The sequence below is a fragment of the Anomaloglossus baeobatrachus genome, chromosome 7 (assembly GCF_048569485.1).
Source record: "Anomaloglossus baeobatrachus isolate aAnoBae1 chromosome 7, aAnoBae1.hap1, whole genome shotgun sequence".
Lineage (NCBI taxonomy): Eukaryota > Metazoa > Chordata > Amphibia > Anura > Aromobatidae > Anomaloglossus > Anomaloglossus baeobatrachus.
This window is the reverse complement of record NC_134359.1, coordinates 157,867,628-157,895,025: the sequence shown is the minus strand read 5'-3', so window position 1 is coordinate 157,895,025 and position 27,398 is coordinate 157,867,628. Positions and strand designations below refer to the sequence as shown.

At 43.8% G+C, this 27,398-nt stretch overlaps 1 protein-coding gene across 8 annotated transcripts in view; it reads left to right on the top strand.

Moving 5' to 3' along the window:
* The window catches only part of GULP1 (GULP PTB domain containing engulfment adaptor 1), a 2,424,202-nt gene that overhangs the window by 1,818,590 nt on the left and 578,214 nt on the right, over nt 1–27,398 (top strand). For 7 of the 8 annotated variants that reach the window (XM_075317775.1, XM_075317777.1, XM_075317771.1 and 4 more), the window contains 2 exons: nt 17,057–17,194; nt 21,614–21,730. In XM_075317775.1, coding sequence (XP_075173890.1) covers nt 17,057–17,194; nt 21,614–21,730 — 255 coding nt within the window. The remainder of the gene's footprint in view (nt 1–17,056; nt 17,195–21,613; nt 21,731–27,398) is intronic. The other variant, XM_075317776.1, reaches the window with a different exon arrangement.

Genomic DNA, 27,398 nt, shown 5'->3' with positions numbered 1-27,398 from the left:
TACGTATCATCTCACAGCTTCACTCTCAGAGGTACTCCTCTCTATACTTGACTTTCAAAGGCATTTTCGGGACTTCTAAGGTGGAGACATTGTTTCTCCCTTAAGATGCAACCCGGTTTGGGAAAAGAGTTATATTCTCAGGGGTTCGAGACCGCTGCAGAGCAGCTTGGCATTGCAGAGTTTATTTCCCGTATTTTATCTTTAACACACAATAATACACATACACTTTTTTTCTTTTTATTAAAGTCTTTTATTGATTTTATTTCGTTCCCATTTGGATAATATGATGATATTTTGATATGTAATGTTTCCTTTGTTCATGATTTTTACTGTCATGTTTTTTGTTTTTTTTCTGATGTGTCATTCCCGCCCTTTTTTTTTTGGAAGAGGGTGGGCTTTGACGTCATCGTGACGGAATGTACATATATTCGGCAGTCCTCATGTTTTAGCAGATTTGATGTACTTTTGTCCTGTGTGTCCTGAGGAAGGGAGCTGAGACTCCGGAAACGCGTCGACCTAAAGATGAATTAAAGGAACATTAACTCTCCATATTCAGAGTGGTCATTTGGCGCAGCCTTGCAAGCCCTACTTCACCATTCCCTGTTATTAGGATGCTGGAGTAAGTTTCAGCAAAGTTTTTTTTAAGTCGCACTCGCCCCTTACAACATTTGTCTCCAGAAAATGAAATCTGCATAATCCATGAACTTGGGAAGGTTTCAGTTATGATATACGCCAGGTTTATGTTGTACATTGCAGTAAGTTTGCCATGTTGCCGTAGACCATGCCCCCTTTACTAAAACCTTTCTTATCTTAGAATAGTTCCCTTCATTCACTTTTTAGAAAAGTGGTATGAGCAATAGAAATAAAAGACAAGTTATAACTTTTTATTTTGCAGAATACTGGCCCAGGAGCTTTGATAAATTTACTCCACTGTTTTTGTCGGGATGTACTTTACCGTAATTTCACCTGATATAGTACTGGTGAAAAATATATCCATGTAATATATACTCTGAACATTAGGTGGTGCTATTGTATAGAGCTAGACAGCTAAAAAGATGTAACATCAATTCATTTCAGGCCCCCTTTACACATCAGTGCTTCCAGTACATGCACTGTCTGTTTTCACATGCATTCATTATTTTCACATGGACCATATGTCCGTGTGAATCACACGTGTGTCCGTGTAATCCTCTTAGTGTCATATCCGTTTTTTTACCTTCAGCATGGATGAAAAGAGTCAAAGTTAATGGGTCTGTACAGTATAGAGATGACATCCGTGTGACATATGTGTGCCGTCCATAATAATAATAATTTAATAATTTTAATCATTTATATAGCGCTATTAATTCCGCAGCGCTTTAAATAGATTGTCAATACTGTCCCCATTGGGGCTCACAATCTAGAGTCCCTATCTGTATGTCTTTGGAGTGTGGGAGGAAACTGGAGTACCTGGAGGAAACCCACACAAACACGGGTAGAACATACAAACTCCTTGCAGATAGTGTCCTTGGTGGGATTTGAACCGAGGACCCTAGCGCTGCAAGACTGCAGTGCTAACCACTGAGTCACCGTGCCGCCAATGTGACACAGACTAGAATTAAATGCATTCAAGAAAGTGAAGATTTTAAAGTGTTAAAGATGTGCAAAGATGATATATAGATAGATAAATAGGTGGATAGAGTTTACAGCTATTACCCAAATAAATAAATAATTAAGAGAAAAAACTAAGTGTAGTACTCCACATTTTTAATAACAAGCAAAGCTAAAGAAGACAGCTGCGGGCTGATAATACCAGGCTGTGAAGGTCCATGGTTACTTGGCCCTTCCCAGCATAAAAACACCAGCCCTTGGGTGCCCCAGAGTTGGCATATCCCGTTAGTTACACCAATTCTGGAACTCCACCTTGGCTCTTCCCTATCGTCCTGCTGCGGTGGCAAATCAGGGTTTTAGTAGTTGGGGTTGATGGGAGCTGTGTAGTGTCAGCTGACATCAAACTCTGGTGTTAGTAATGGAGAGTTGTCTCTCAGACACCCCCATTATTAACCCAGTTAGTGAAAAGAAAAAAACACACACAAATATAATTTATTTGTGTATTTGAAAATTTACTCCCTGACTTTTTCCTGGTTCACCAATTTATTAATAAAAGCACAAAAAAAATCGAGGTCCACCATAGTCCAGGGATTCCGATGTAGTCAAGGGAAACCGACGTAGTCCACAAATAGAAACCTGAAAGTCATAAAAAGAGAGAAAATTAAACAAGACACTGTTTCTTGTCTCCAATTTATTAGAAAGCTAAGTATCCAACTCCAATGCACAAACTCCATTGAATTTGAGCAGCAGCTACTCCCGAGACCCGGCGACTGTTAAAAGTGATGACGTCATTGCTCATCAGAGTGATGGCTTTTCTGACTTCATCACTCATTAGAATGATAAGAAATCCCGGTCTTAACGTCACCGCTCATCAGAGTGATGAGATTCCATAGTCTTTGATCTACCTAATTCAGGAATGTTGTGGGAAGTGCTGGACTATGTCTAAGCTAGGAACTTTGTTTTTAATAAATTGCTGAAGGAGATACAGTCTCTTTTTATTTCTCTGTTTTTACTTCTTTCAGATTTCCATTTGTGGACTACGTTGGAATCCCTGGACTACGTTAGACCTGAATGGTTTTTTTTTTCTAATAAATTAGTGAACCAGGGAAAAGTTGGAGTGTGTATTTTCAATTAAACAAATTATGTGTTTTTTCTTTTTACTTACTAGGTTAGTAATGAGGTGTCTGATAGACACCTCTCCATTACTAACACCAGGGATTGATGCCAGCTGAAACTACACAGCTGACATCCACCTCAATTACCCCAATTGCCAATGCACCATGGAAATAGGAAGAGCTGAGATGAAGTGACAGAATTGGAGCATCTAATGTGATGTGCCACTTCTGGGGCAGCTGATGGTTGGTATTTTTAGGCTGAGAAGGGCCAAATATTCATGGGCCTTCCCAGCCTGATAATATAATGTCATCTCAAAGCTGTCTGCTTTACCTTTACTGGGTCTAAGTGAGATCTCTAGAGAAGGAGGTCTCCGTTCTGTACTATTGTACAAGGATTATATATGTTGAGCAACACTATCATGACTTATCACTTGATAAAACCTGGATATCCTAACATAACAAGTTAAGTGCTCTGAACTTTGATATTGGAAAAAATAAAAAAATAAGAAATAAAAGTTTTCTGGACAAATCTTGAAATTTACTTGTCAACATTTTTGTTGACTCTTCTTTTTTTTACATAACTGTTTCTTGTGAACATATGGGAAAAATGTTACATAAGTTAATAAAAATAAAATCAGAATTTCAAATATTTTTTTTTCTGTTCAGTTTATACGGTTTAGGCTGCTTTCACACATCCGGTTTTTGCCGTCAGGCACAATCCGGCGAATGGTGGACAAAACTGATCCGTCGTCTGTTGTCACAGGATAAATTTTTTTCCACATAAACTTTTATTTTTTCTGGATTGGCATGGCGTCGTGTTTCATTAGGCGTGTGCCAGACCCGGCAAAATTTGCGGGTTCGGTTGCCAGAAAGGACGCACACTTGCACGTTTTTAGCCTCCAGAAAAAAAAAAACGCACTGCGCCGCTTCTGGCCTGGTGCAGCATGTTGGATGATAAAGGCTTATGGGCGCCGGATCCGTCGAAATGCGGCAAAAATGCATTCCAGTGACGGATCCAGTTTTTTAATCTGAGCATGCTCAGATGAGATGTAAATTCATTTCTGGCCTCTCTCTCTCTGTCGATGTCGGTCTCTCTCTCTGACTGTCGGTCGGTCTCTCTCTCTGTCGATGTCAGTCTCTATCTCTCTCTGTCCGTCAGTCTCTCTCATACTCACCGATCACCGCCGTGATGCGGCGCTGCACAGCTGTCACACTGCTTTGACGGCTTTTCCTGCTTTGAAAATGCCGGCCACTCATTATTCCATCTTGTATTCACTGCTTCCCCCGCCCACCGGCGCCTATGATTAGTTGCAGTCAGACCTGCCCCCACACTGAGTGACAGCTGTCTCACTGCATCCAATCACAGCTGCTGGTGGGCGGGTCTATATCTTGCTGTAAAATAAATAAATAAATACAGTGGAACCTTAGATTACGAGCATAATTGGTTCCGGGAGGGAGCTCTTAAACCTTAAAAAGTTACTCTTATATCAAAGCAAATTTTCCCATAGGAAAAAATTGAAACAGACAATTCATTCCACAGCCCAAAAATATTTGCTGTATTTATACAAAATTATTACAGTACTACAAAATGATGTACTGTATTCATATATAATTATTACAGTACACTATTACAAAATACAGTACAGCAAAAAACATAAAAACAGATTAAACTGCACTTTAGCTTACAATAGAATTGTTTGTGTGCGAGAGGTACAGTATAAGCAACGTGCTGTACAGGTTAGGAAGAAAAAAGTACAATACTATATCCACAAATGCAAATTGATAGACATGCTCAGCGTCGGACTGGCTACCGGAAGAATCTCCTGTAATACCAGGCTTGGATTCAGTTACCTGCATTGCACTTTGGAGCTCTCACCTGAGCTCCGGAGTGCAGCCTAGACGGCACCGTGAGCACCGAGTGATTGATTCCCCGGCAATTACGGTTAAGTTCATGACAGCTGAAGACATGCCGGGGTGATCTCCGGTGCTATCACCTGAACTCCGGATTGCAGCCCGGTCTGTCCGCAGCTGTTATGAACTGAACTGCAATTGCCGGGGAATCAATCACTCGGCGCTCGCGGTGCAGTCCTGCAAACTCTGAGATCAGACCTGGCTGCAGCTGAGAGCTCCGGAGTGCAATGCAGGTAACTGAATCCTAGCATTACAGGAGATTCCTCCGGTAGCCAGTCCAACGCTGGACATGCTGTATAGTACAATTGTATACTGTGTACAGTATACAGTACATATGTACAGAAAGTTACCTCCAGAGAGGGTCACAACGTGGTGAAAGGTCAAAACCAGAGGAGTGTACGGTGAGTATTTGCTCTTCTTGCAAAGCATTGCACTTAAACCAAGTTACAAATTTGTAAAAAGCTTTGCTTGTCTTGTAAAACGCTTTCCAACCAAGTTACTCTTAAACCAAGGTTCTATTGTAATTATAAAAGCTGACAGGAGTGACCGTAGAACACCGCTGCTTGCTGTGAGCTCCACAGAGCAACTGAAGTGAGTCGCACTGTCAGCGGTGACGTCACTCAGGTTACTCGCGGCCACAGCTGGATTCTCGGTACAAACTACTACAACGGATCTGTTTTTTTACCGAATCCGTCGCATCAGTTTTACCACAATCTGCGCTGGATCCGTTGCATCAGGCACAAACTGGATTGTGCCTGACGTCAAAAAACGGATGTGTGAAAGTAGCTTTATTTATTCAGTTTAAGCATATTAAATGTGTGTATCCACATCACCTCTCTATCTCCTCCACTCTTTGGTAGTAATACTTTTTGTCAATTATTATATACAGTAGCTTCTAGAGTATAATCTTTCCATTCTCCCAAGTTATAGAGTTTTTCAGTTTTCTGTGTCTTCCACTTACATTAAAGATTTTTGTGTAAAAACTGCAGTATTAAGCATCAAGCACATGATGGCAACAGCGTACCAAAATTGGTTATCACAAGTTTCTACTCTTATTTCCATCAGTGCACAAAACACATTAATAACTCAGATCTTTGCACAAAGTGAAGCTATAATTTACTTAGCATAAGAAGCTGCATTACCTTCTTATCACTACATTGTTATTGGTATCAGACACACCACTACACGTGTCCAGTGCATTACTGCCCGTCGTGTGCAGAAATCAGTAGGCTGTTTGATGGTTTCCTTGTGCTGACAGATGTGACTAGTTGCTATGGATATCTATAAACATAATAACAATTGGACTCAAACAATCCTGGGTCTCAACTCATCATAATCCAACTCTGCATCACTAATGATTGATAAGAAGAGCGAGACAACACATCATCTCATACCACTCAGATGAACAATGTGTCTGAGTTCATATAGAAGCTAAATCAAAGAAAATAGAGGTTAGGTTAGCTGTATAGAGGATAAAAGTTAGACAGAACAAAGACAATATGAAAATGCCAAAAGCAAGGAATACAGACTGTGCACAAGTTTGTTGGTGGTAATACGCATCAGCCTAAGAGAAAGGCTGTTTTCCAGGAGCATCACCATCTTGTCTGTGGGTCATGTGTACCATTGCAACTTACCCTATTCAAGTAAATGTGGCTGAGCTGCAAGCAAGCCAACTGGGGATAGAAAGGTTTTTCTGACAAGTTATACATAGGAATACATCGAGTACTTATCACCGGGTCAAAAGTCACCAGTCTTTGCTCTGATATTATTCTCAATGTGCGCCTGAGTATTCTGTTTTTTTGTTTATTTGTTAAATCCGCCAGATAATTCCACAGATATGGGCTGTTTTTTCAGAACTAGATTTCATGGTCTTCAAAAGGGAGCATTGCTCACAGAATGATAATCCAGACCAGCCTAAATGTACCGCCCCGTGCTCGGCTGCTGCCGAGCCGCTCGGATCCGGGCTCATTGGTGGGTTGCTGGAGTGTCTCCGGACCCGGGGTCACTTTGCTCTGAAAGGGTGCTGGCGCTGCTTAAGGGGGTGGTAGGTAAGTGTACAGCCGGAGCCGTGTTGAAGTTTGTGACGCCACCCACGGGTTGTGGTGAAGGTGGACACCACCGCTGCGGGTACTGGGCACCCGGAGCAGATGGTGATGCAGCAAGATGTTAACCCCTCCGTGGGTAGGGATGATGGCCCTGGGACCCGTTGGGGATAGCTGGGCGGTTCAGGGCGGTGCGCGGACGGATTGCACTGTTGTACTCACTGTTATTGACACACACAAGTCTCTGGTAAACCAAGTTGATGGTGGTCGGTGCCCGCAGCCGGCTGTGTCTGGTCCCCCACCCGGTTCGGTAGTCATGGCTTTTCTCCTGCAGCGTGTAGTGTATTTGGACTGCCTGCACTTCAGCGATGGGAGTCCGCTCCCTGGCTTTGTATATGTCAGAGGAGCCCGTTTGCCCGCAGACGCTGGCCCGTGGGATCTCTCTGTCTGTGCAGTGGCTTTTTATCCCCCTCGGTGGGCTGTTGTCTTCAGTCGGGACTTGGGTGGGAAAGGACCTATATTCCAGACCGCAATCAGTCAATTAACTCAGTCCAGTGGGTTCTGGACCTCATTTCAGGGTCTGAGTACCCCCCCGTTTGCTCCGGTTTCCGAGTCGGTTCCCCGGGTCGGTACCGGCGGGCCACTACCCTGCTTTGGTCCACCACGGTTCCACCGAGCCGTCTTCCCGGCTCCTGCAGGCTAGGCCACCATCTGCCTCCTAGCCAAAGGTGCCCGGGCTCCAACCCCGGCACCTGTAAGACTCCTCTCCCACTGACTACTCACACCTCACTGACTAAAACTGACTGGACACTGTTTTCCTGCCTCAGGCTCTCTGGACTCCTCGGTGGGCATTGCCAACTGCCTTGCTCCGCCCCTCTGGTGTATCCATCAAGCTCTGAGGGACGTGACAAGGTTTTCATGGTTGGCTCGTGTTACCTTATTGGGGGACAGGTGTTGTGCGGGGGTCCACCTGTGACTACCTAGCTAGTCCAGGGCGTCACTTAAACACGTGGCCCAAAGAATCCTGTGATTCACGCAACCCTTGCTAAAGAGAATAAAAATTAGCACTGAAAAATATGCCAATTTTACAAAAACATATAATGGAATAATCAGGGGATCAGTGGAATTAAAAGTACAGAAAGAAACCGTCAGTTTTGTCCTTGAGAATGTCCTTTTTAATACTATTAGATAGGACATGACCAGTGCGCTATATTTGCACATTCATCAGTTTTCTATGTTTTAAGATGGCTCTCGAATATTTTTTTAAAAGCTTCTGTCACCTCCAAAACTCAAATTAAATCATTTATGCATTCATAAAAGGTGGCTTTGTTCTTAGAAAAGTGATACCTGTAGTGTATATTTTACTTGTTTTGTTTGACATAAAAACTGTTTAATTTCATATGTAAATGCAGGGTCCTCAGCGCACCCTTTGGATGACCAAGGAGTCAGATCACTAGTCTGTCCTGTCAGTTATATCTTCCACACATTACCTTCTTGTGATTGGTGGCACTCACTGACACTGCAGAAGCTGAGCACATGCACAGAATCAGTTCTTCATCCCTTTCCTGTCTGCCGTGGTCATGTACTGCACATAGTAGCGGGAGGCCAATGCGGACAAAACAAAGTAAGAGCCCAGGAGCCCAGCGACTGCAGGCATGTATTCTCGCAGTATTAAAAACCAGGCCTAAACTGTCACGTTTGTGCTGTAAAAAAGAAGCCTTGTGGGAAAAATCACCATAGTTGTAGTTATGCTAATTTATCAGTATTTCATGACAGTTAAAAACCTTAGTGCATCCTTAGATATAACACTTCTGTCAAGAGATTTTATTCCATCTCTACTGGAGAGTGAGTTTACAACGTTTTAAAAAGTTGTAATTTTACCTTTTTGTTGCATTGCTACCCACACCCAGATTAAACCCACTGTTAAATAATGTCAAGAGCAATGTAAGGTCTCTCTGACGTGACCTTGTTGCACATACAGCGGAGACCAAAAGTTTGGACACACCTTCTCATTCAAACAGTTTTCTTTATTTTCATGACTCTAAAAATTGTAGATTTACATTGAAGGCATCAAAACTATGAATTAACACATGTGGAATGAAATACTTAACAAAAAGGTGTGAAACAACTGAAAATATGTCTTATATTCTAGAGTAGCCACCTTTTGCTTTGATTACTGCTTTGGACACTCTTGGCATTCTCTTGATGAGCTTCAAGAGGTAGTCACCGGAAATGGTTTTCACTTCACAGGTGTGCCCTGTCAGGTTTAATAAGTGGGATTTATTGCCTAAGGCCCCTTTCACATTGCGTTTTACCTTCCTCTCACAGGTCCCATCGGAACATCCGTCTGAACCGCCCCTCCCCCACTCTGCAAAGCATGTTCCAAACGCATGCGCCCAACAGGGCCTTTCACTGCTATAGAGAGCACTGCGTTAGCGTGTGCTCTGTTTTGTGCCATTTTTTTCACATATACGTTTCTGCAGATGGAAACCCGAACGTAGGTGGACTATGGACGTGGATGTGGACGTAGAGAAAAACTCAATGTGAAAGGAGCATTATAAATGGGGTTGGGACCATCAGTTGTGTTGTGCAGAAGTCTAGTGGATACACAGCTGATAGTCCTACTGAATAGACTGTTAGCTGCTTTTTTCTTGCCATAATACAAATTCTAAGTAAAGAAAAATAAGTGGCCATCATCACTTTAAGAAATGAAGGTCAGTCAGTCCGAAAAATTGGGCAAACTTTGAAAGTGTCCCCAAGTGCAGTAGCAAAAACCATCAAGCGCTACAAAGAAACTGGCTCACATGAGGACCGCCCCAGGAAAGGAAGACCAAGAGTCACCTCTGCTGCGGAAAATAAGTTTATCCACCAGCCTCAGAAATTGTGGGTTAACATCAGCTCAGATTAGAGACCAGGTCAATGCCACACAGAGTTCTAGCAACAACTGGAGCGTGTGAGGTACTGAAGCAAACTGCGGGGATTGATGATAAGTGTGGCATAGTTTAAACACAATTTCATAGTGGTGATAACTGTAATTGTTTAATTTCATTAGGGAATTGTTTGTCTGTTTCTCTGTAATACTGTTAAAAAAGCAAAAAAAAAAAGTTTGTCTTGTGATTTAATCAGTAGTATTAGCCACACCGGTTTCTAGAAGCTTCTGGCAGCTTCTGGAAGTCCTTGTAGAACTATATAAACCAGTCAGAGCAAGCGAGGTGCTGAGCGTGCGAGGTACTGAAGCAAAGTGCGGGGATTGAAGATAAGAGTGGCATAGTTTAAACACAATTTCATAGTGGTGATAACTGTAATTGTTTAATTTCATTAGAGAATTGTTTGTCTGTTTGTCTGTGATACTGTGAAAAAAGAAAAAAAAAAAGTTTTTTGATTTAATCAGTAGTATTAGCCACAACTGTTTCTAGAAGCTTCTGGCAGCTCCTGGAAGTCCTTGTAGAACTATATAAACCAGCCAGAGCAAGCGAGGTGCTGAGCGTGCGAGGTACTGAAGCAAAGTGTGGGGATTGAAGATAAGTGTGGCATAGTTTAAACACAATTTCATAGTTTGACACAAGAACATAGTTTGAATTTATCCTTATACGTTTCCCATTGTTGTTGTTTTTTTTTTTCTCTTTGTTTTTCTACTTTACTGTTTATCCCCATTTAATAAGTCCATGGACAATGCTACCAGGTGGGTATCTTTGTCAGATGTATGCATGCCTTGAGCAGCCGTTCGAGGGCTAATATGTGTGCACTCGATGCAAGCATGTTGTAAATTTGGAAGCCAAGGTAACTGATCTAAATAAGCAGCTTGCAACACTCAGGGGCATTGCAAACCTGGAGAGGAGTTTAGAGCTCACTGAGCTTTCTCTGGCTGGGGCCAGTGATATGGAGGAGGGTGGAGGTGGAGAAGATCAGGACCCAGAGGTAGGTAGCTGGGTAACAGTTAGAAGAAGAGGTAAAGGGAAAAGTGTCAGGGAGCCTAGTCCTGACCTGGCACAACCTAGTAAATATGCCTGTTTGGCTGATATTAGGAATGAAGGGCCAGGACTAGGGTCACTACAGCAGGACGTTGCTCCTAGCAACCAGGAAAACAACTGCTGTGGGAAGGAGGGAAATAGGAGTGCAGCAAAGCCCAGACAGATGTTGGTGGTAGGGGACTCTATAATTAGGCGTACAGACAGGGTCATCTGTCGCCGAGACCGTGAATGCAGAACAGTGCGTTATCTGCCAGGTGCTCGGGTTCGGCATATTGCGGATCGGATAGGCAGATTGCTGGGTGGGGCTGGGGAAAACCCAGCGGTCATGGTGCACATTGGTACTAATGACAAAGTTAGAGGCAGGTGGAAGTTCCTTAAAAATGATTACAGGGAACTAGGAGAGAAGCTGAAGTCCAGGACCTCCAAGGTGGTGTTTTCAGAAATACTACCGGTGCCACGAGCGTCACTAGAAAGAAGGCGGGAGCTTAGGGAGATAAATACGTGGCTTAGAAATTGGTGCAGGAAGGAAGGGTTTGGGTTCATGGAGAACTGGGCTGACTTCTCAGACGGCTACAGACTCTACGGTAGGGACAGGCTGCACCTCAATGGGGAAGGTGCAGCTGTGCTGGGGGAGAAAATGGTCAGACGGATGGAGGAGCTTTTAAACTAGGATCTGGGGGAGGGAGGGTAGTGGAGCAAAAAAGGTGATTGATAGAGCAGATAGAGACAGTGAGACGGTAGGGGTCAATGAAGGATTAGGGGGGATGGGACATGCAAGGAACGTAGGGAGGCTAGGAGTAATAAAGGTGTTAATAGTATTAAATGTCTACTGGCAAATGCAAGAAGTCTTGCAAACAAAATTAATGAATTGGAGACTCTTATGTCAACCATGGATTATGATGTGGTGGGCATTACGGAAACCTGGCTGGATGAAAGCCATGACTGGGTGACAAACATACAGGGTTATAGTACATTTAGGAGGGACAGGAAAGATAAAAAAGGTGGTGGGGTGTGTATATTTATTAAATCTAACCTAAAACCTGTGTTGAATGATGACATTGGGGGGAACTGCAACAATGTAGAGTCAGTATGGGTAAGGGGTGCTTCACACACAGCGAGCTCGCTGCCGAGATCGCTGCTGAGTCACGCTTTTTGTGACGCAGCAGTGACCTCATTAGCGGTCTCGCTGTGTGTGACACTGAGCAGCGATCTGGCCCCTGCTGCGAGATCGCTGCTCGTTACACACAGCCCTGGTTCGTTTTCTTCAAAGGCACTCTCCCACTGTGACACACAGATCACTGTGTGTGACAGCGAGAGAGCGACAAATGAAGCGAGCAGGGGAGCAGGAGCCGGCGTCTGGCAGCTGCAGTAAGCTGTATCCAAGATAAACATCGGGTAAGCAAGGTGGTTACCCGATATTTACCTTAGTTACCAGCCTCCGCAGCTCTCACACTGCCTGTGCTGCCGGCTCCGGCTCTCTGCACATGTAGCTGCATTACACATCGGGTTAATTAACCCGATGTGTACTGTAGCTAGGAGAGCAAGGAGCCAGCGCTAAACAGTGTGCGCGGCTCCCTGTTCTCTGCACATGTAGCTGCATTACACATCGGGTTAATTAACCCGATGTGTACTGTAGCTAGGAGAGCAAAGCTAAGCGGTGTGCGCTGGTAACTAATGTAAACATCGGGTAACCATACCCGATGTTTACCTTAGTTACCAGTGTCCGCAGCTTCCAGACGCCGGCTCCGTGCAAGCGCAGCGTCGCTTGCACGTCGCTGCTGGCTGGGGGCTGGTCACTGGTCGCTGGTGAGATCTGCCTGTTTGACAGCTCACCAGCGACCATGTAGCGATGCAGCAGCGATCCTGACCAGGTCAGATCGCTGGTCGGATCGCTGCTGCATCGCTAAAGTGTGAAGGCACCCTAAATGTACATGGGGAGGGGAATAATGGAAAAATGCTAATTGGAGTTTGCTATAAGCCTCCTAACATACCTGAACATATAGAGGGTGAAATGCTGGAACAAATTGAAAAGGCAGCTAATAATAACAATCGGGTTCTTATTATGGGGGATTTCAACTATCCAGATATACAGTGGGACATAGAATCTTCTGGTTGTGCTAAAAGCTGTAAATTCTTATCTACTATTCAAGACAATTTCCTCTCTCAGATGGTAGATGAACCGACGAGGGGAGATAATTTGCTAGATCTGGTCCTGTCAAATAGACCGGATACAATTTCAGATCTACAGGTCCGGGAGCACTTGGGAACCAGCGATCATAATATGGTAAGCTTCAATGTAATATTCAATAGAACATTTCAAAGGGGAAATACTAAAACCTGGAATTTTAGGAAAGCTGATTTCAACAAATTAAGGGAAGAGCTTAAATGTGTAGATTGGGACATAATCATGGTAACTGGGGATACTGAACATAAATGGGGAAAGTTTAAGGATATACTGCTAGAGTACTGTAAAAAACTTATACCCTCTGGTAATAAAATGTCCCGGAAAAAAAGAAACCACTATGGATAAATGAGACTGTACAAAGTATAATAAAACAAAAACAAAGGGCGTTTAAAATCTTGAAGGCTGAGAATACAGAAATAGCATTTCAGGAGTTAAAAGATATCAATAGGAAATGCAAAAAAGAAATCAAACAAGCAAAACTAGTTACTGAAACAAAAATCGCCAAGGACATTAAAATATATCCCAAAATCTTTTTTAAATACATTAATGCCAAAAGGAAAACAAAGGATAGTATTGGACCCTTAAAATATAATAACAAGTTAGTTATAGAGGATAAACAAAAGACTGAGATATTAAATAGGCATTTCTCATCTGTGTTCACCAAGGAACTGACTGTACCAGGGATCATTCAACAAGTGAAAAATCAAAGTTCACCACCCAATATAATTAATTTAACACAAGAAGAAGTACGCCTACGTCTGAGTAAATTAAACATTGACAAATCCCCAGGGCCAGATGGCATTCATCCACGAATATTGAGGGAATTGAGCTCCGTAATCGACAGACTGCTGTATCTCATCTTTTTAGACTCGCTTGTAACAAGGTTGGTGCCTCAGGATTGGATGATTGCTGATGTGGTACCAATATTAAAGAAAGGTAAGAGGATAGATCCAGGCAACTACCATCCAGTAAGCCTGACATCAGTAGTATGCAAAGTTTTTGAGGGCATTTTAAGGGATGACATGCAAAAATATATTGCAGAAAATAATATAATAACTGACAGACAGCATGAATTCATGAAAGATAAGTCGTGTCTAACCAACCTGTTGGGGTTCTATGAGGGGTTAAGTGCAAACCTGGATATTGGTAATGCAGCTGATGTGATTTATTTGGACTTTGCAAAGGCATTTGATACTGTACCACATAATAGCCTTATACTAAAGCTCCAGAAGCAAGGACTAGGGGAAACTATATGCAACTGGGTAAGGAATTAGCTAAAAGATAGGAAACTAAGAGTAGTCATAAATGATACATTCTGTAAATGGGCTATAGTGAGCAGTGGGGTGCCGCAGGGATCTGTGCTAGGACCGATTCTTTTTAATCTCTTTATTAATGACCTTGTGGATGGGATTGATAGTAAAGTGTCAGTCTTTGCTGATGACACCAAACTATGTAGGATATTAAAAACTGACCTTGATAGTACAATATTACAAAAAGATCTGGATAAGATGTCAGAATGGGCAGGTACTTGGCAAATGAGATTTAATGTTGATAAATGTAAAGTAATGCACCTAGGATGGAGTAATCCTATAGCTGTGTATACTTTAAATGGAAGTAAACTCGGGACTACAGAACAGGAGAAGGACTTGGGTATTCTCATTACAAATAAGCTGAGTAGCAGCACTCAATGTCAAGCAGCAGCTGCTAAAGCAAACAAGATTTTAGGGTGTATAAAAAGAGATATTAGATCCCGTGATCCCAACGTATTGTTACTCCTCTATAAATCACTTATAAGGCCACATCTGGAATATGGGATCCAGTTTTGGGCTCCACATTTTAAAAAGGACATTCAGAAGTTAGAGTCAGTTCAAAGGCGGGCTACAAGACTAGTACAAGGAATGGAAGGCCTCCCATATGATGACAGATTGAAAAAGTTAGATATGTTTAGCTTAGAAAAAAGACGTCTCAGAGGAGATCTCATTTATATGTATAAATACATGTGTGGTCAATATAAAGGACTGGCACATAACTTATTTCTTCCGAAAACAATACTAAGGACCAGGGGGCACTCACTGCGAGTGGAAGAAAAGCGATTCCGACAGCTAAATAGGAAAGGGTTCTTTACAGTTAGAACAGTCAGACTGTGGAATACCCTACCACAAGAGGTAGTAATGGCAGATACTATAACAGCTTTTAAAAAAGGGCTGAATGATTTCCTCAGTACACAAAACATTGTTCGTTATAAATGACTTAGTGACCAAATGTAGAACTGGTGGAGGAAGGTTGAACTAGATGGACCTAGGTCTTTTTTCAACCTAAGTAACTATGTAACTATGTAACAGACACATCTCTAGAACAACTGTTAAGAGGAGACTTTGTGTAGCAGGTCTTCATTGTAAAATAGCTGCTAGGAAACCACTGCTAAGGACAGGCAACAAGCAGAAGAGACTTGTTTGGGCTAAAGAACACAAGGAATGGACATTAGACCAGTGGACATCTGTGCTTTGGTCTGATGAATCTAAATTTCAGATCTTTGGATCCAACCATTGTGTCTTTGTGCGACGCAGAAGAGGTGAACGGATTGACTCTAAATGTCTGGTTCCCACCGTGAAGCATGGAGAAGGAGATGTGATGGTGTGGGGGTGCTTTGCTGGTGACACTGTTGGGGATTTATTCAAAATTGAAGGCATACTGAACCAGAATGGCTACCACAGCATCTTGCAGCGGCATGCTATTCCATCTGGTTTGCGTTTAGTTGGACCAGCATTTATTTTTCAACAGGACAGTGACACCAAACACACCTCCAGGCTGTGTAAGGGCTATTTGACTAAGAAAGAGAGTGATGTGGTGCTACGACAGATGACTTGGCCTCCACAGTCACCAGACCTGAACCCAATCGATATGGTTTGGGGTGAGCTGGACCACAGAGTGAAGGCAAAAGGACCAACAAGTGCTAAACATCTCTGGGAACTCCTTCAAGACTGTTGGAAGACCATTTCCGGTGACTACCGCTTGAAGCTCATCAAGAGAATGCCAAGAGTGTGCAAAGCAGTACTCAAAGCAAAAGGTGGCTACTTTAAAGAACCTAGAATATAAGACATATTTTCAGTTGTTTCACAATTTTTTAAGTATTTCATTCCACATGTGTTCATTCATAGTTTTGATGCCTTCAATGTGAATCTACAATTTTCAGAGTCATGAAAATAAAGAAAACTCTTTGAATGAGAAAGTGTGTCCAAACTTTTGGTCTGTACTGTATATGTTGCATCCATTTTATTCATGGACACAGCTTACAGCTATTATAACCTATGGTGATCTTCACATGTACATGTTTTTTTCACAAACCATTTATCTGTACAAAACACACGGAGACTTGTACATTTTTTCTGTCAGCACAGATACAAGTCTATTGGTCCGTGAAAACACCTTCACCACGGCTGGCATCTGTGCACCCTCAGTGTACTGCACATGTTTAATACTGAAAAGCATAGGAGACGATTTATAATTTATATATTTCATCCTCCTTAAAAGCACTGATGACTAATGGTAATAATGGACACACAGATGACACATGATAGGAAACACTGATGACTAATAATGGACACATAGATGACACACTGATATGAAACACTGATGATGTCGGTTCCAGTTTTTCATGTACGTGTTTAAAAATGGAACTGTGAATGAGGACTAAAATCGGAAAAAAAAGTTGTACATTTGTGTGAAAACAAAAATGTGTCTTTCTAGCCAAAACTGGTGCAAAAGTTTTCGAAAATTCTTTGCATAGTGTTGGTAACTTTTCTCAAGCTGCTAGTACATAAAAATGCTTCATAGACACTGGATGAGACCAAAGCTTCCCCTGACCATAAACACATTCCTTGTAATCTTAGCTGCCTCCTTCACGTTTATCAACATGAAAACTAATGTCCTCCCCCACTCCAGACAACATATTTTACTAGCAAGGTCGGAATATTTTCCTGGGATCTGGAGACTAATTAGGAGTGGCTAGGAGCCATGTTTTCTATGGAAACTTGCCACTTACATTGTGTGTAGTTTGCAAAGTTGTAAGTGAAGAACTAGTTTAAAATATAAAAAAATAAGTCTTGTGTAATAAACCCATGACCAGGATGACAGCAGTTCCTATGTGGAGGAATGTGACAATGTCTTGGGTTTCTGTATGAATGTGTGCTTTTATGCTTTCCTTTGAGCTTATATTGGTTAATTTCTGTCTTTTTTATATAGGAGGTGCTACACAATTGCCAGCTACACAGGATATCGTTTTGTGCTGACGATAAAACAGACAAAAGGATTTTTACATTCATATGCATTGATTCAGAGTCCAATAAGCACTTGTGCTATGTGTTCGATAGCGAGAAGTGTGTAAGTATGCCAGATGTTTTAGGGCGTTTCTTTGTCTTACATGGAAAGGGTTTGGCTTGGCTGTTCATTGTTATAACACTGGGGATCAGATGAAATCCGCAGATGTTTGTCTTCATTAATGGCTCCAACTTGTCATGAGAAAACAGAGCAAGATGTTACATTTGTATTTCTTCCCATGCTCGGCTTCATGCATCTTTAGTTTAGGTTTTTTTGTTAATTTCATATTTTAGTGCAGAAGTGAAATAGTACACTCATGCAGATTATAATAATCCCCCAAAGTTTATCCTTTATTTTTACAATTCAGAACAAAATCCTAATAGAGCGGTAGATTGCACATTCTGACCATGTAAGCCTATTATAGATTACATTTTTGTCCCCTGCAGACTTTTAACAGGAAAACTTTAAATATACTCTGACTTTCTCCATCAGAAGGGCAAAGGAGATTTCTAAGAACATGTTTTCATGCAGCAGCAGTACAAAGTAATAGAGTCCACAAGTATAGGTCATAAGAAGCAGTTGAAAAGGTGCAAACTCTATTTATTCATGCTTCTGATTGCTGATATAGATTTGGTAAGAATTTTAATGGGAATTGATCTGACGAATTATATCTAGAAAAACATCTAGGATTAATTGTATTTGATTTTAATCGGTCATGTCTGTGTATAGATGCAAGATAAGAAAATGGAATATATCCTTTATATTTTGGATTATATATTGATAATATTATTATACACTAATGTCTGCTCATATATTCATGGTTGAAATGTTCATTTGTTTTGTGAATGACAGATAGGCTCTTCTGATAAGGATATGCTTTACACCCCTTTTGGGGACCAGTTACATCACTTTATTTGTGAAATATCCCATCACTACTGGCATCCGTCTAAGTTAATATTTAGTTCTAGGAGGTATTGTAGCTATGTGACCCTTTCTGTTTCAGAGGTGAAAGCATATTATGGGTGAGCATTGTAATGTAACCTTAACCCCAGATATACAACATCTACCACATTCTCAGTCAATAAGTATCCATTATCTTGCTGATATTGAATATCCTCTACTGTTATCAGCTTCATAATCTCCATTATTGCAAGTTAGTTAATTCATTATTACCTAAGGTATGTGTATATCATGTTGGGCATATGCAGGTAAATCTCCCTCCTCCCCTTCTTCCTGAACTTGAAAATAGCCAGAGGCCACTACTTCCCCATTTTAGGTGTAAGGAATCTCTTTATAGTCTCTTTGAGGTGGTAATGGATTGAGAATCATATGCCACAAATGGATCATATCAAATGCAAGCATGACATATCATGCAATGTGTTCATGTGGCCTAAGGCTCCTTTCAGAGCCTTAGGCCACATGAACACTTTGAGTATTTGGTGAGTTTTTTTACCTCAGTATCTGTAAGTGAAAACCAGGAGTTGAACAATCAGAGGAAAAGTATAATATAGACATGGGCGCCACTTCTGCATTTTTTACCCACTCCTGGTATTGCCTTAAAATTATTGAGGCAAAAACACATCAAATACTCAATGTGTGCATGTGGCCTTCCTTTGGAAATTATATGATGGGAAACACTCTCGATGTATAGTACAGACATCCCACTCTGACATAATGTAATAAGAACCTTAAGGTGTCTATACATCATTCCGCAAACAGCTGTTTATCCATTCCTGACCCCTCATTGTGGCCCAGCAGGCAATATGTTATTAATAGAAAGTCACTGCCAGAAATTCAGCATACCCTATCAATCTCTTCCATCAGCTTTCAGGGCATTAGGGAAACCCTTATGCACATAGTATACTCGGCTGATGTATCAATTGGTTTGACTCATTTTTCTCTAATATATATAGTGCAGGAATGTGGCCCCATCAAACCCTAACAGAAGCACAGTGGGATCCATGACTGTGCTGTTTGCATTCTTTTTCTATCAGCGATTATTTGCTTCTATTTATTTGGATCTATAATTAGCAGAATTTGTGAAGAAACAAAAGTGCAAACATCCTCTATACATTTTCATTATTGTTGCCAATTGATCGCTATTTAAATGAGAGAATGTGGTGCTGGCGATAATAATGTTTATTTTCCTAAATAACAGACAAGCATTCTCATTTGCTTGGTAAACGTTTAGTGTTAATTATTGTTCATTCAAATGTTTGCTCATTTAATCTTTAGCCCTTATATAAGGCTATGTTCACACAGGACGTTTTTGCAGCATTTTTTTCCTGACCAAAACCTAATCTTGTAGCAGGATGTCTCCTGTGAGTCATCTTTTTTTTTTGTGCGTTATTGTGGTGTTTTTACAGCGTTTTTTACTTGCTGTTAAGACCAGCAAGGGTTCAAGAGTACCTGAGTGCTGGGCTGGGCCAAGTTTGACCTGGATTCGGCATTCGGGTATTAACAAAACGGTAGAAAGGAAAAAAAAAAAAGTAAAGCAAGAAGCTATACTTACCAGTCTCCCGTAGATGCTAGAGTGTATGGGCTCCTTCCAGGTATGATGTCTTCAACAGGCCCTTTTCACAAGGAGGGCAGGGGGGTGAAGCATGATTGTAGTGGAAGGGAGAAAACATCTCCAAGCTCACTAACCAAGCCGATCATGCCCACTAACCCAGATAGCCACGCCCACTAACCTGGTAGGAGCCCATACATTCTAGGATCACCGTACCTGCTCCCGCGGCCCCGCCTACTTCCGGTGCCGCTCATTAGCGTCATGCATATTTACTAATTCCCAGCACTTTACCTGGCCCTTCCCGAATTGCCCTGGTGCGGTGACAATCGGGGTAATAAGCTGTTAATCGCAGCTCATAGCTTTGACTAAAGTGGGCTTTACACGCTACGATATATCAAACGATATGTTGTCGGGGTCACGTCGTAAGTGACGCACATCCGGCATTGTTTGACATATCGTAGCATGGGACAGCTATGAGCGAGTGTGAACGAGCAAAAATACTCACCTTATCGTCGCTCATTTTCTATAAATCAAACGTCCGGTTGTTCATTGTTCCCGAGACAGCACACATCGCTCCGTGTGACACCCTGGGAATGATGAACACAGCTTACCTGCATCCCACCGGCAATGCGGAAGGAAGGAGGTGGGCGGGATGTTTACGTCCCGCTGATCTACGCCCCTCCGCTTCTATTGGCTGGCCGCTGTGTGACGTCGCTGTGACGCCGAACGTCCCTCCCCCTTCAGGAAGTGGATGTTCGCTGCCCACAGCGAGGTCGTTTGGAAGGTAAGTACTTGTGATGGGGGGTTACGACTTTGTGCGACACGGGCCAGAAATTGCCCGTGCCGCACAAACGATGGGGGCAGGTGCGATCACAAATGCGATCGCACGAGATATCGACGCATGTAAAGCAGCCTTAAGCCCTAGATTGGTAATGGCAAGCATCTGAGACACCCCCATCACCAATCTGTAATAAGTGAAAAGAAGTAAACACAAACATTGAAAAAAATCCTTTATTTGAAATAAAATACAAAAAGCCCCCTCTTACTCCACTTTATTAGCCCCATAATCACCCCTGCAGTTCCAACGTAATCCACATGAGGTCCCACGGCGATTCAGCTCTGAAAATCGCAGCGAGTGGCCATAGAACAGGACTGCCCGCTATGAGCTCCAGAGAATGAATGAGTCGCATGATCAGCGGTCACTTCAATCAGCTGATTCCCGGTCACAGCTGCCGATCACTGTGACCAGGAATAGCCTGAGTGAGGTCACTGCTGAATGAGCGGCTCACTCATTCTCTGTATAGACCCGCAGACTGGGTCTGTGATTGGTTGCAGTCAGATTCTGGGGGCTCATCTGACTGCAACCAATCACAGATGAAAGCAGTGAATATGGAATGAACAGGGAACTGGAGGAGCTGCGGAAGTCGGGAATTCGGTGAATATATCACACCTGCTCCAATCCCCCTGTCCCCAGCACCATTTAAGTGCCGGCCAGATACCCTGGATCAATTCCGGGTATCTAGTGACAGGTGAACTTGCAGAGTATCAGCGAGTTCACCTGTCACTAGGGTGAAAACCGTAGCAAAAGCGCTGAAAAGAATTGACATGTTCATTCTTTTCAGAACGCAGCAAAACTGGAGGTGGTTCACAAAACTGTCAGGAAAAAATCCTGGAGGTGATTTGTGTGTGTACATGAGATTTCAGAAATCTCATAGACTTTGCTGGGACTGTAAAAAGCAGCATTTTATTAGCATGGATTTGCATAAAACCAAGGCAAATCTGCAGCTAAAAAACACTGCAAAAGCGCTGCAAAAACGCCCAGTGTGAACATAGGCTAAATAGGCTTTAACACGTATTCAGCACTATTAACCTGCAACAATCCTTGCTTTTTTAAGTAATATTTAACCTATTAAAACAAAATAATATAAAGGAGTACCACAAATAATTGGTAAACTGCTCTATGTTTTACTAAGGCTGAAGAAATAACATTAACAATTGGACAAGCCTTTGATCTAGCCTACAGAAAGTTCCTTGAATCTGGAGGAAAAGATGTTGAAACAAGGAAACAAATAGCTACCTTACAAAAAAGGGTAAGTGCAGTTGTGTCGCCCAGGGTTATGGGGTACTCGGTCCCGGGCAGTGAATAACTGGGGAATGTCACTTTGGTGGCCGTTGCCCGGTTCCGTGCCCTGGGTTCTTTTTGAAAAGGGGAATATTTACAGGGGATAGTTGAATTAAGTTTATATGTGACGCCACTTGCGGTTTTGCGGCTATAGGGATGGAGCCGCCACTGCATAATGTTCACTACTAGGGTTGGTGTTAGTGGCAGCCTGGATGGTAGGCCCTCCGCAAGCAGGGCCAGGCCCCAGAGGATAGGTGTTGCAGGTGGGTGTTGAAAGAAGGTAAGCCACAACAGGAGTTTGGTGTAACTGGTTCTTTTTACTCACTGCAAGCTGGTAATTGATCACACGAGGCTGGCTGGTCTTAACCCCAGGTCCCCTTAGTCCCAGTGCCAGTTTAGTGACCTTGTGGCTTCTTTCCCCTGCACTTGTCTTTGGTTGGTGGGTCCCCGTGGTGTAGAGCGGCTGGGGTTCCCCTCCTGGTTGTCTTCTTCAGCAGTCCATATGACTGTAGCGTGAACCCTGTGGGGTTGGAGTCTCTGGTCCTGTCCCCGGTTCTCCCTTTGCTACTGAGTCCCGAACTTCAAGGTCAGTGAGGTCCTTGATGGTCCCCTCACTGCGCAGATTTTATCAGGTCTGCCTCGAGCTTTTGCCTGACCTAGGATTCTGTACCCCATTGGTGCGTAATTCCGGGAGTACTCCACCGGCAACTAACCGTCAGGGCCCTCAGGTCACTGTTCACTACTCTCAGTCCGTCTGCTCACTCTCACTTCCTCCGACACACTACTCTCGACTACCACCATTACTGTGTCTTCTCCACTGTCTAACTCTCCACTGTCTGCCCCTCCCACCTGGTTGTCTAGTGGACTGGAGTGGCTCCACCTCTAGGCGGCCATCCATTGGTCCTACCATAGCCTTGTACCATTCTATGGGGGATAATTGGGGAAAAACAGGGATTATCTGGAGTGTTTGTATTTTAGCGCCACTGGTTTTCTGAGTTCCTAGGGGATAGGCCCTGCATCCTGCTGGGGATGTGACATGGCCACCCCAGGGCCGGGGGCACTCGGAACTGGGCCAGACTAGTCCGGGAATGTCAGCAGTGGCGGGGGTCCGGCTCCGTGACCCTGGCGGTGTCTTTAATTAAATGAAGGGGAAATGATGATGGGAGTTGTAGTTATTATTAAGTAATGTTCATGACGCCACCTGTGGATTTTGCGGCTAAGTGGGCCGCCGCTGCGCTGAAGGTTCCCCGGGGCAGTTGGTGATGGTGCAACTGAGGTTATCTTGCTCCCCACAGGTGGAGCAAAACCCCGGGGCACGATTAGGAAAGTCTATTTTGGTGAACTTCAGAGTGCAGGTCGGGATCCGGATAATAATGGACCAATACTGCAGTTTCTTTACCTCCTTCCTTTTACTCTGCAACAACCGGTGAAGTCCTGGGAGACCGGCACAGATGGTGGTAGTGATCCGGTTGGCCTGGAAGCAGTTGGGGGTATCTCCCTGGCCAGGTGAGTATTGAGGCCTTCTCCCTACGCCCTTCTTCTCTTCTGCAGGACCCCACTGTATTAGTCCAACGGAGGCCCTCTCTGCTGGGACTTGTGGTACTACCTGCTACCTGTATGGTAGACTGCACGGGCCTTCACTGGTGCCGCTCTGCTGGAAACGACTCCGAGTCCCTGATGTGCGCTCTACCTTCGGGTTGTTTTGGGTCCAGTAGACCTGCAGTCCTCCTGCCCTTTGGATTTGGTTACCGGAACCCAAGCACCCCGGCAACCACGGACTCCGATGTCCGGTTTTTAGCGTTTTCTTCTGAGGCAAGCTGGTTCAGCTCCACTCTCCCCAAAATCTTCCTCCTGTGCCTCTCTGCAGACCTTGCTTTTCTGGGCTGAGCTATCTTAGCCCTAGACCCTAGCGCGCATGTCCGCACTACTCCAGCTCCTCACTCTCACTCCTCTCTCTTCAAAGGTCAGCTTTCAACTGTAATTTTTCTCTCTCTGACTGAAAAACTCTCCCTGACTAGAACTGACTGGTTCTAACTGGTTCTCCTCACTACCTCACTAACTCGTCCCCTAGGTCAGAGCTCCCCATACTAGTAGGTTTGAGCTCCCCTTGTTGACCCGAGTACGAACTGTATTTTTTGTAGGTAATTACTGACTAAGGGCCCCGCCTTGATTCCAGGCTTAGTATTGACCTTTGTGGGGCAACACTATTGTGGAAACCAGACCGCTGTGGCGCCACACTCCCCCTTAGTTAAAATCATTACTCCCAGAATGAGGAAACATAAATAAAGCATAATATTATCTTTTTTGGGAGGTAACATCACTGGAACGTTGCAAACTTAAATAACAATAATACAATACTATTTACAATTATTATGAGTCCAGTGTGGCTCCCTGCAGGGTGTCCATCACACTGCTCCAGATGTAGGTAACAGTCCTTGGGGGACCCGCCGCGAGAAAACCCCCAACGTAGGCTCTGGGCGTGCGTCAAAGCATCGATGCCCCATTTCTATGCACGCCGGATGGGTTTTTCTTCTGGAATATTTTAATTTTGGTGTTGTGCACAACAGGTACTAACTATATACAATTAAAGTTCTGATCACCCATAGTCCAGTGACCCAGTTGTCCATAATTTATTCGCCTAAAACAAAAATATAATAGACAAAGAAAAACATTTCAAATAACTAATTACACTCTTACAGGTACCTTTCCTTTCATTCCCTATACCTTATGGGGAGCTCTTCCTGGGTGCTACGTTGGGACCTACATAGTACTGGTGTTGATCCTTTACTTCCTGGGGTGTCAACTACCTTGCTGGTAGGCCTAACTCTGAGAGGTATACGTGATTGTTGCCTACTGGGTCTTAAGGCCCTGTTACGCGCTACGATATATCGGGGATATGTCATCTGGGTCACGGATGCCGTGATGCACATCCGGCATCGTTTGACATATCGTAGCGTGTGACAGCTACGATTGACTGTTAACGAGCAAAAATACTCATTTTATCATCGCTCATTGACACGTCGTTCATTTTCAAAATATCGGTCACATTCCTGGATGCAGGTTGTTCGTCGTTCCTGAGGCAGCACACATCGCTCCGTGTGACACCTCGGGAACAACGAACACAGCTTACCTGCGTCCCACCGGCAATGAGGAAGGAAGGAGGTGGGTGGGATGTTACGCCCTGCTCGTCCTCCGCTTCTATTGGGCGGCCTCTGTGTGACGTCGCTGTGACGCCAAACGTCCCTCCCTCGTCAGGAAGAGGATGTTCGCAGCCCACAGCGAGGTCATTTGGGAGGTAAGTACGTGTGACGGGGTTTATCGACATTGTGCTACACGGGCAACAAATTGCCCGTGACGCGCAAACGATGGGGCAGGTGCGATCGCACATGTGATCGCACAATAAATCGACAAGTGTAACGGGGCCTTTAGATTCACCAAGGGTATGACAGATTCACCACTGGCAGGGGGTTGATTCTTCTGTTCCACTGCTGGTGTGGCATCTGGTGTTGGTGCCAACAGGTCTTCAGGTGGATCTGAAACCTCTACTGTTTCTGGTACTATCACTTGTGCGAAAGTCAATACTGGTACCACTATAGCCTGGTTTATCTGGGTCCATGTTCTGGGGAATTTTCCAAGTACTGTTTGGATTGTCTCTTCTTCTTTTTCTTGAGGTTGGGGACTTTCTTGATCTTCTTCTTTGTTTTACACCATTCAGGGCATATCTTCAGATGATCTCTGGAAACTGCTTGATATGTTTTGCCTCTATCTTTACTTATGAGACACATTTTGTGATTGTCAAAATTGAGAGAATAATTGTGTAGGGTTCAGTTTCCCACTGGTCACCTAATTTGTGCATTCACTGCTTTTTCCTGAGGACCTGTTCTCCAGGTGCTAAGTGAGTTGCTGGGGCTGACTGATTGTAACTCTTTTCTTATCTCATTCTTGCTTGGGACAAGCTCTTTTCTACACATTCCTGAACCTTGCGGTACTGTTGTTGCCACTCTGTATTCTGATATTCCTTCCGCTGAACTGCTTCAGGTGACAAGGTTCCCATGTCGAAGTCTACAGGTAACTTGCCAGGTCCTGCTCGCATCGGGTAGGCCAGGGTGCAGTTGGTGGAGTTTACTGGGATATGATTGTACAAGTCCACCAGGTCTGGTAACTTCTCTGGCCACAGGTTTCTTTCTTCTAGAGGCAGAGTCTTGAGCAAGTCGATAACCACCTGATTCATTTTCTCACACAGTCCATTGGGTTGAGGGTGATACGGTGTCATTCTTATTTTCTTACAGCCGTACAGATTACAGAATTCCTGGAACACTTCTATCTCGAATGAAGGGCCCTGGTCAGTCAATACTTTTTCAGGATAACCGTGGGGCCGACAAAAGTGTGCTTGAAATGCCTTAGCTGCTGTCTTGGCTGTTTGATCTCTCACAGGCACCACTACCAGGAAACGGGAGTAATGGTCCACAATGGTGAGAGCATAGACATAGCCTGACTGTCTTGGTGTTAATTTCACGTGATCCAAGGCCACTAACTCAAGGGGCGGCTTCATCGTGATGATTGGCTGCAGGGGAGCTCTCTTGCTGGTATCATCTTTCCGTCTCAGGTTACATGGGCCACATTCTTGGCACCACTTCTCGATTGCCTTTCTCATGCCAACCCAGTAGAACCGGTCACGGAGTAGGATCTCCAACTTCTTCCAACCGAAGTGTCCTGCTCCATCGTGGTATGCTTCTAGGACCATAGGGGCATCCCTCTGTGGAACCACTATTTGCCAGATGAGCTCATTGGTCCGCCAGTTAACATATCTTTTGCATAACTTTCCCTTGTAGAGAAACAGTCGACCCCTCTACTTCCACAGCTGTTGGGCCTTTTGTGAAGCATCAGGACCAAGATAAGGGTCAACTTGCGCCAGCTTTTCTTTGACTAATCGAACGTCCGGGTCACTGTTCTGTGTTTCCTCCCATCCATGGTGAGGCAACGGGTTGAAAGAGACCCCTTGTTGGCTCGAGCGCTTTCCTATTACAGCATGCACGTATTGGGAGACACCTTGTTGGTGGAAAGCCGGTAACTTTATCTCTTCCAGCTCACCCAGGTCTTTTCCAGACGCTAGTAAATTAGGCATTCTGGACAGCGTGTCAGCATTGGTATTCTGGCCAACTCTGTACTTGATGGTAAAGTCAAAGTTGGACAGCCGAGCCATCCATCGCTGTTCCAGTGCACCTAGCTTGGCTGTTGCCAGGTGGGTAAACGGATTGTTGTCAGTGAAGATGGTAAACTTGGCCGATGACAGGTAATGCTTGAAGTGTTCGGTCACTACCCAGACGATGGCGAGGAACTCCAGTTTAAAGGAACTGTAGTTTTCTGGGTTCCTTTCTGTGGGACGAAGCTTTCTACTGGCGTAAGCTATCACCTTCTCTCTGCCTCCCTGTACCTTGGACAGAACTGCTCCAAATCCCACGTTGCTGGCATCTGTTTACAGTACAAACGGCTGGCCATAGTTAGGGTAGGCCAGGAGTTCTTCTCCTGTGAGAGCCATCTTCAACCGGACAAATGATGTTTCTTGTAATGCCTGCCTGTATCAACAGACTCAGGGGGATGTAATGGACAGACTAGAGGGAAGCCACTCACCAAGC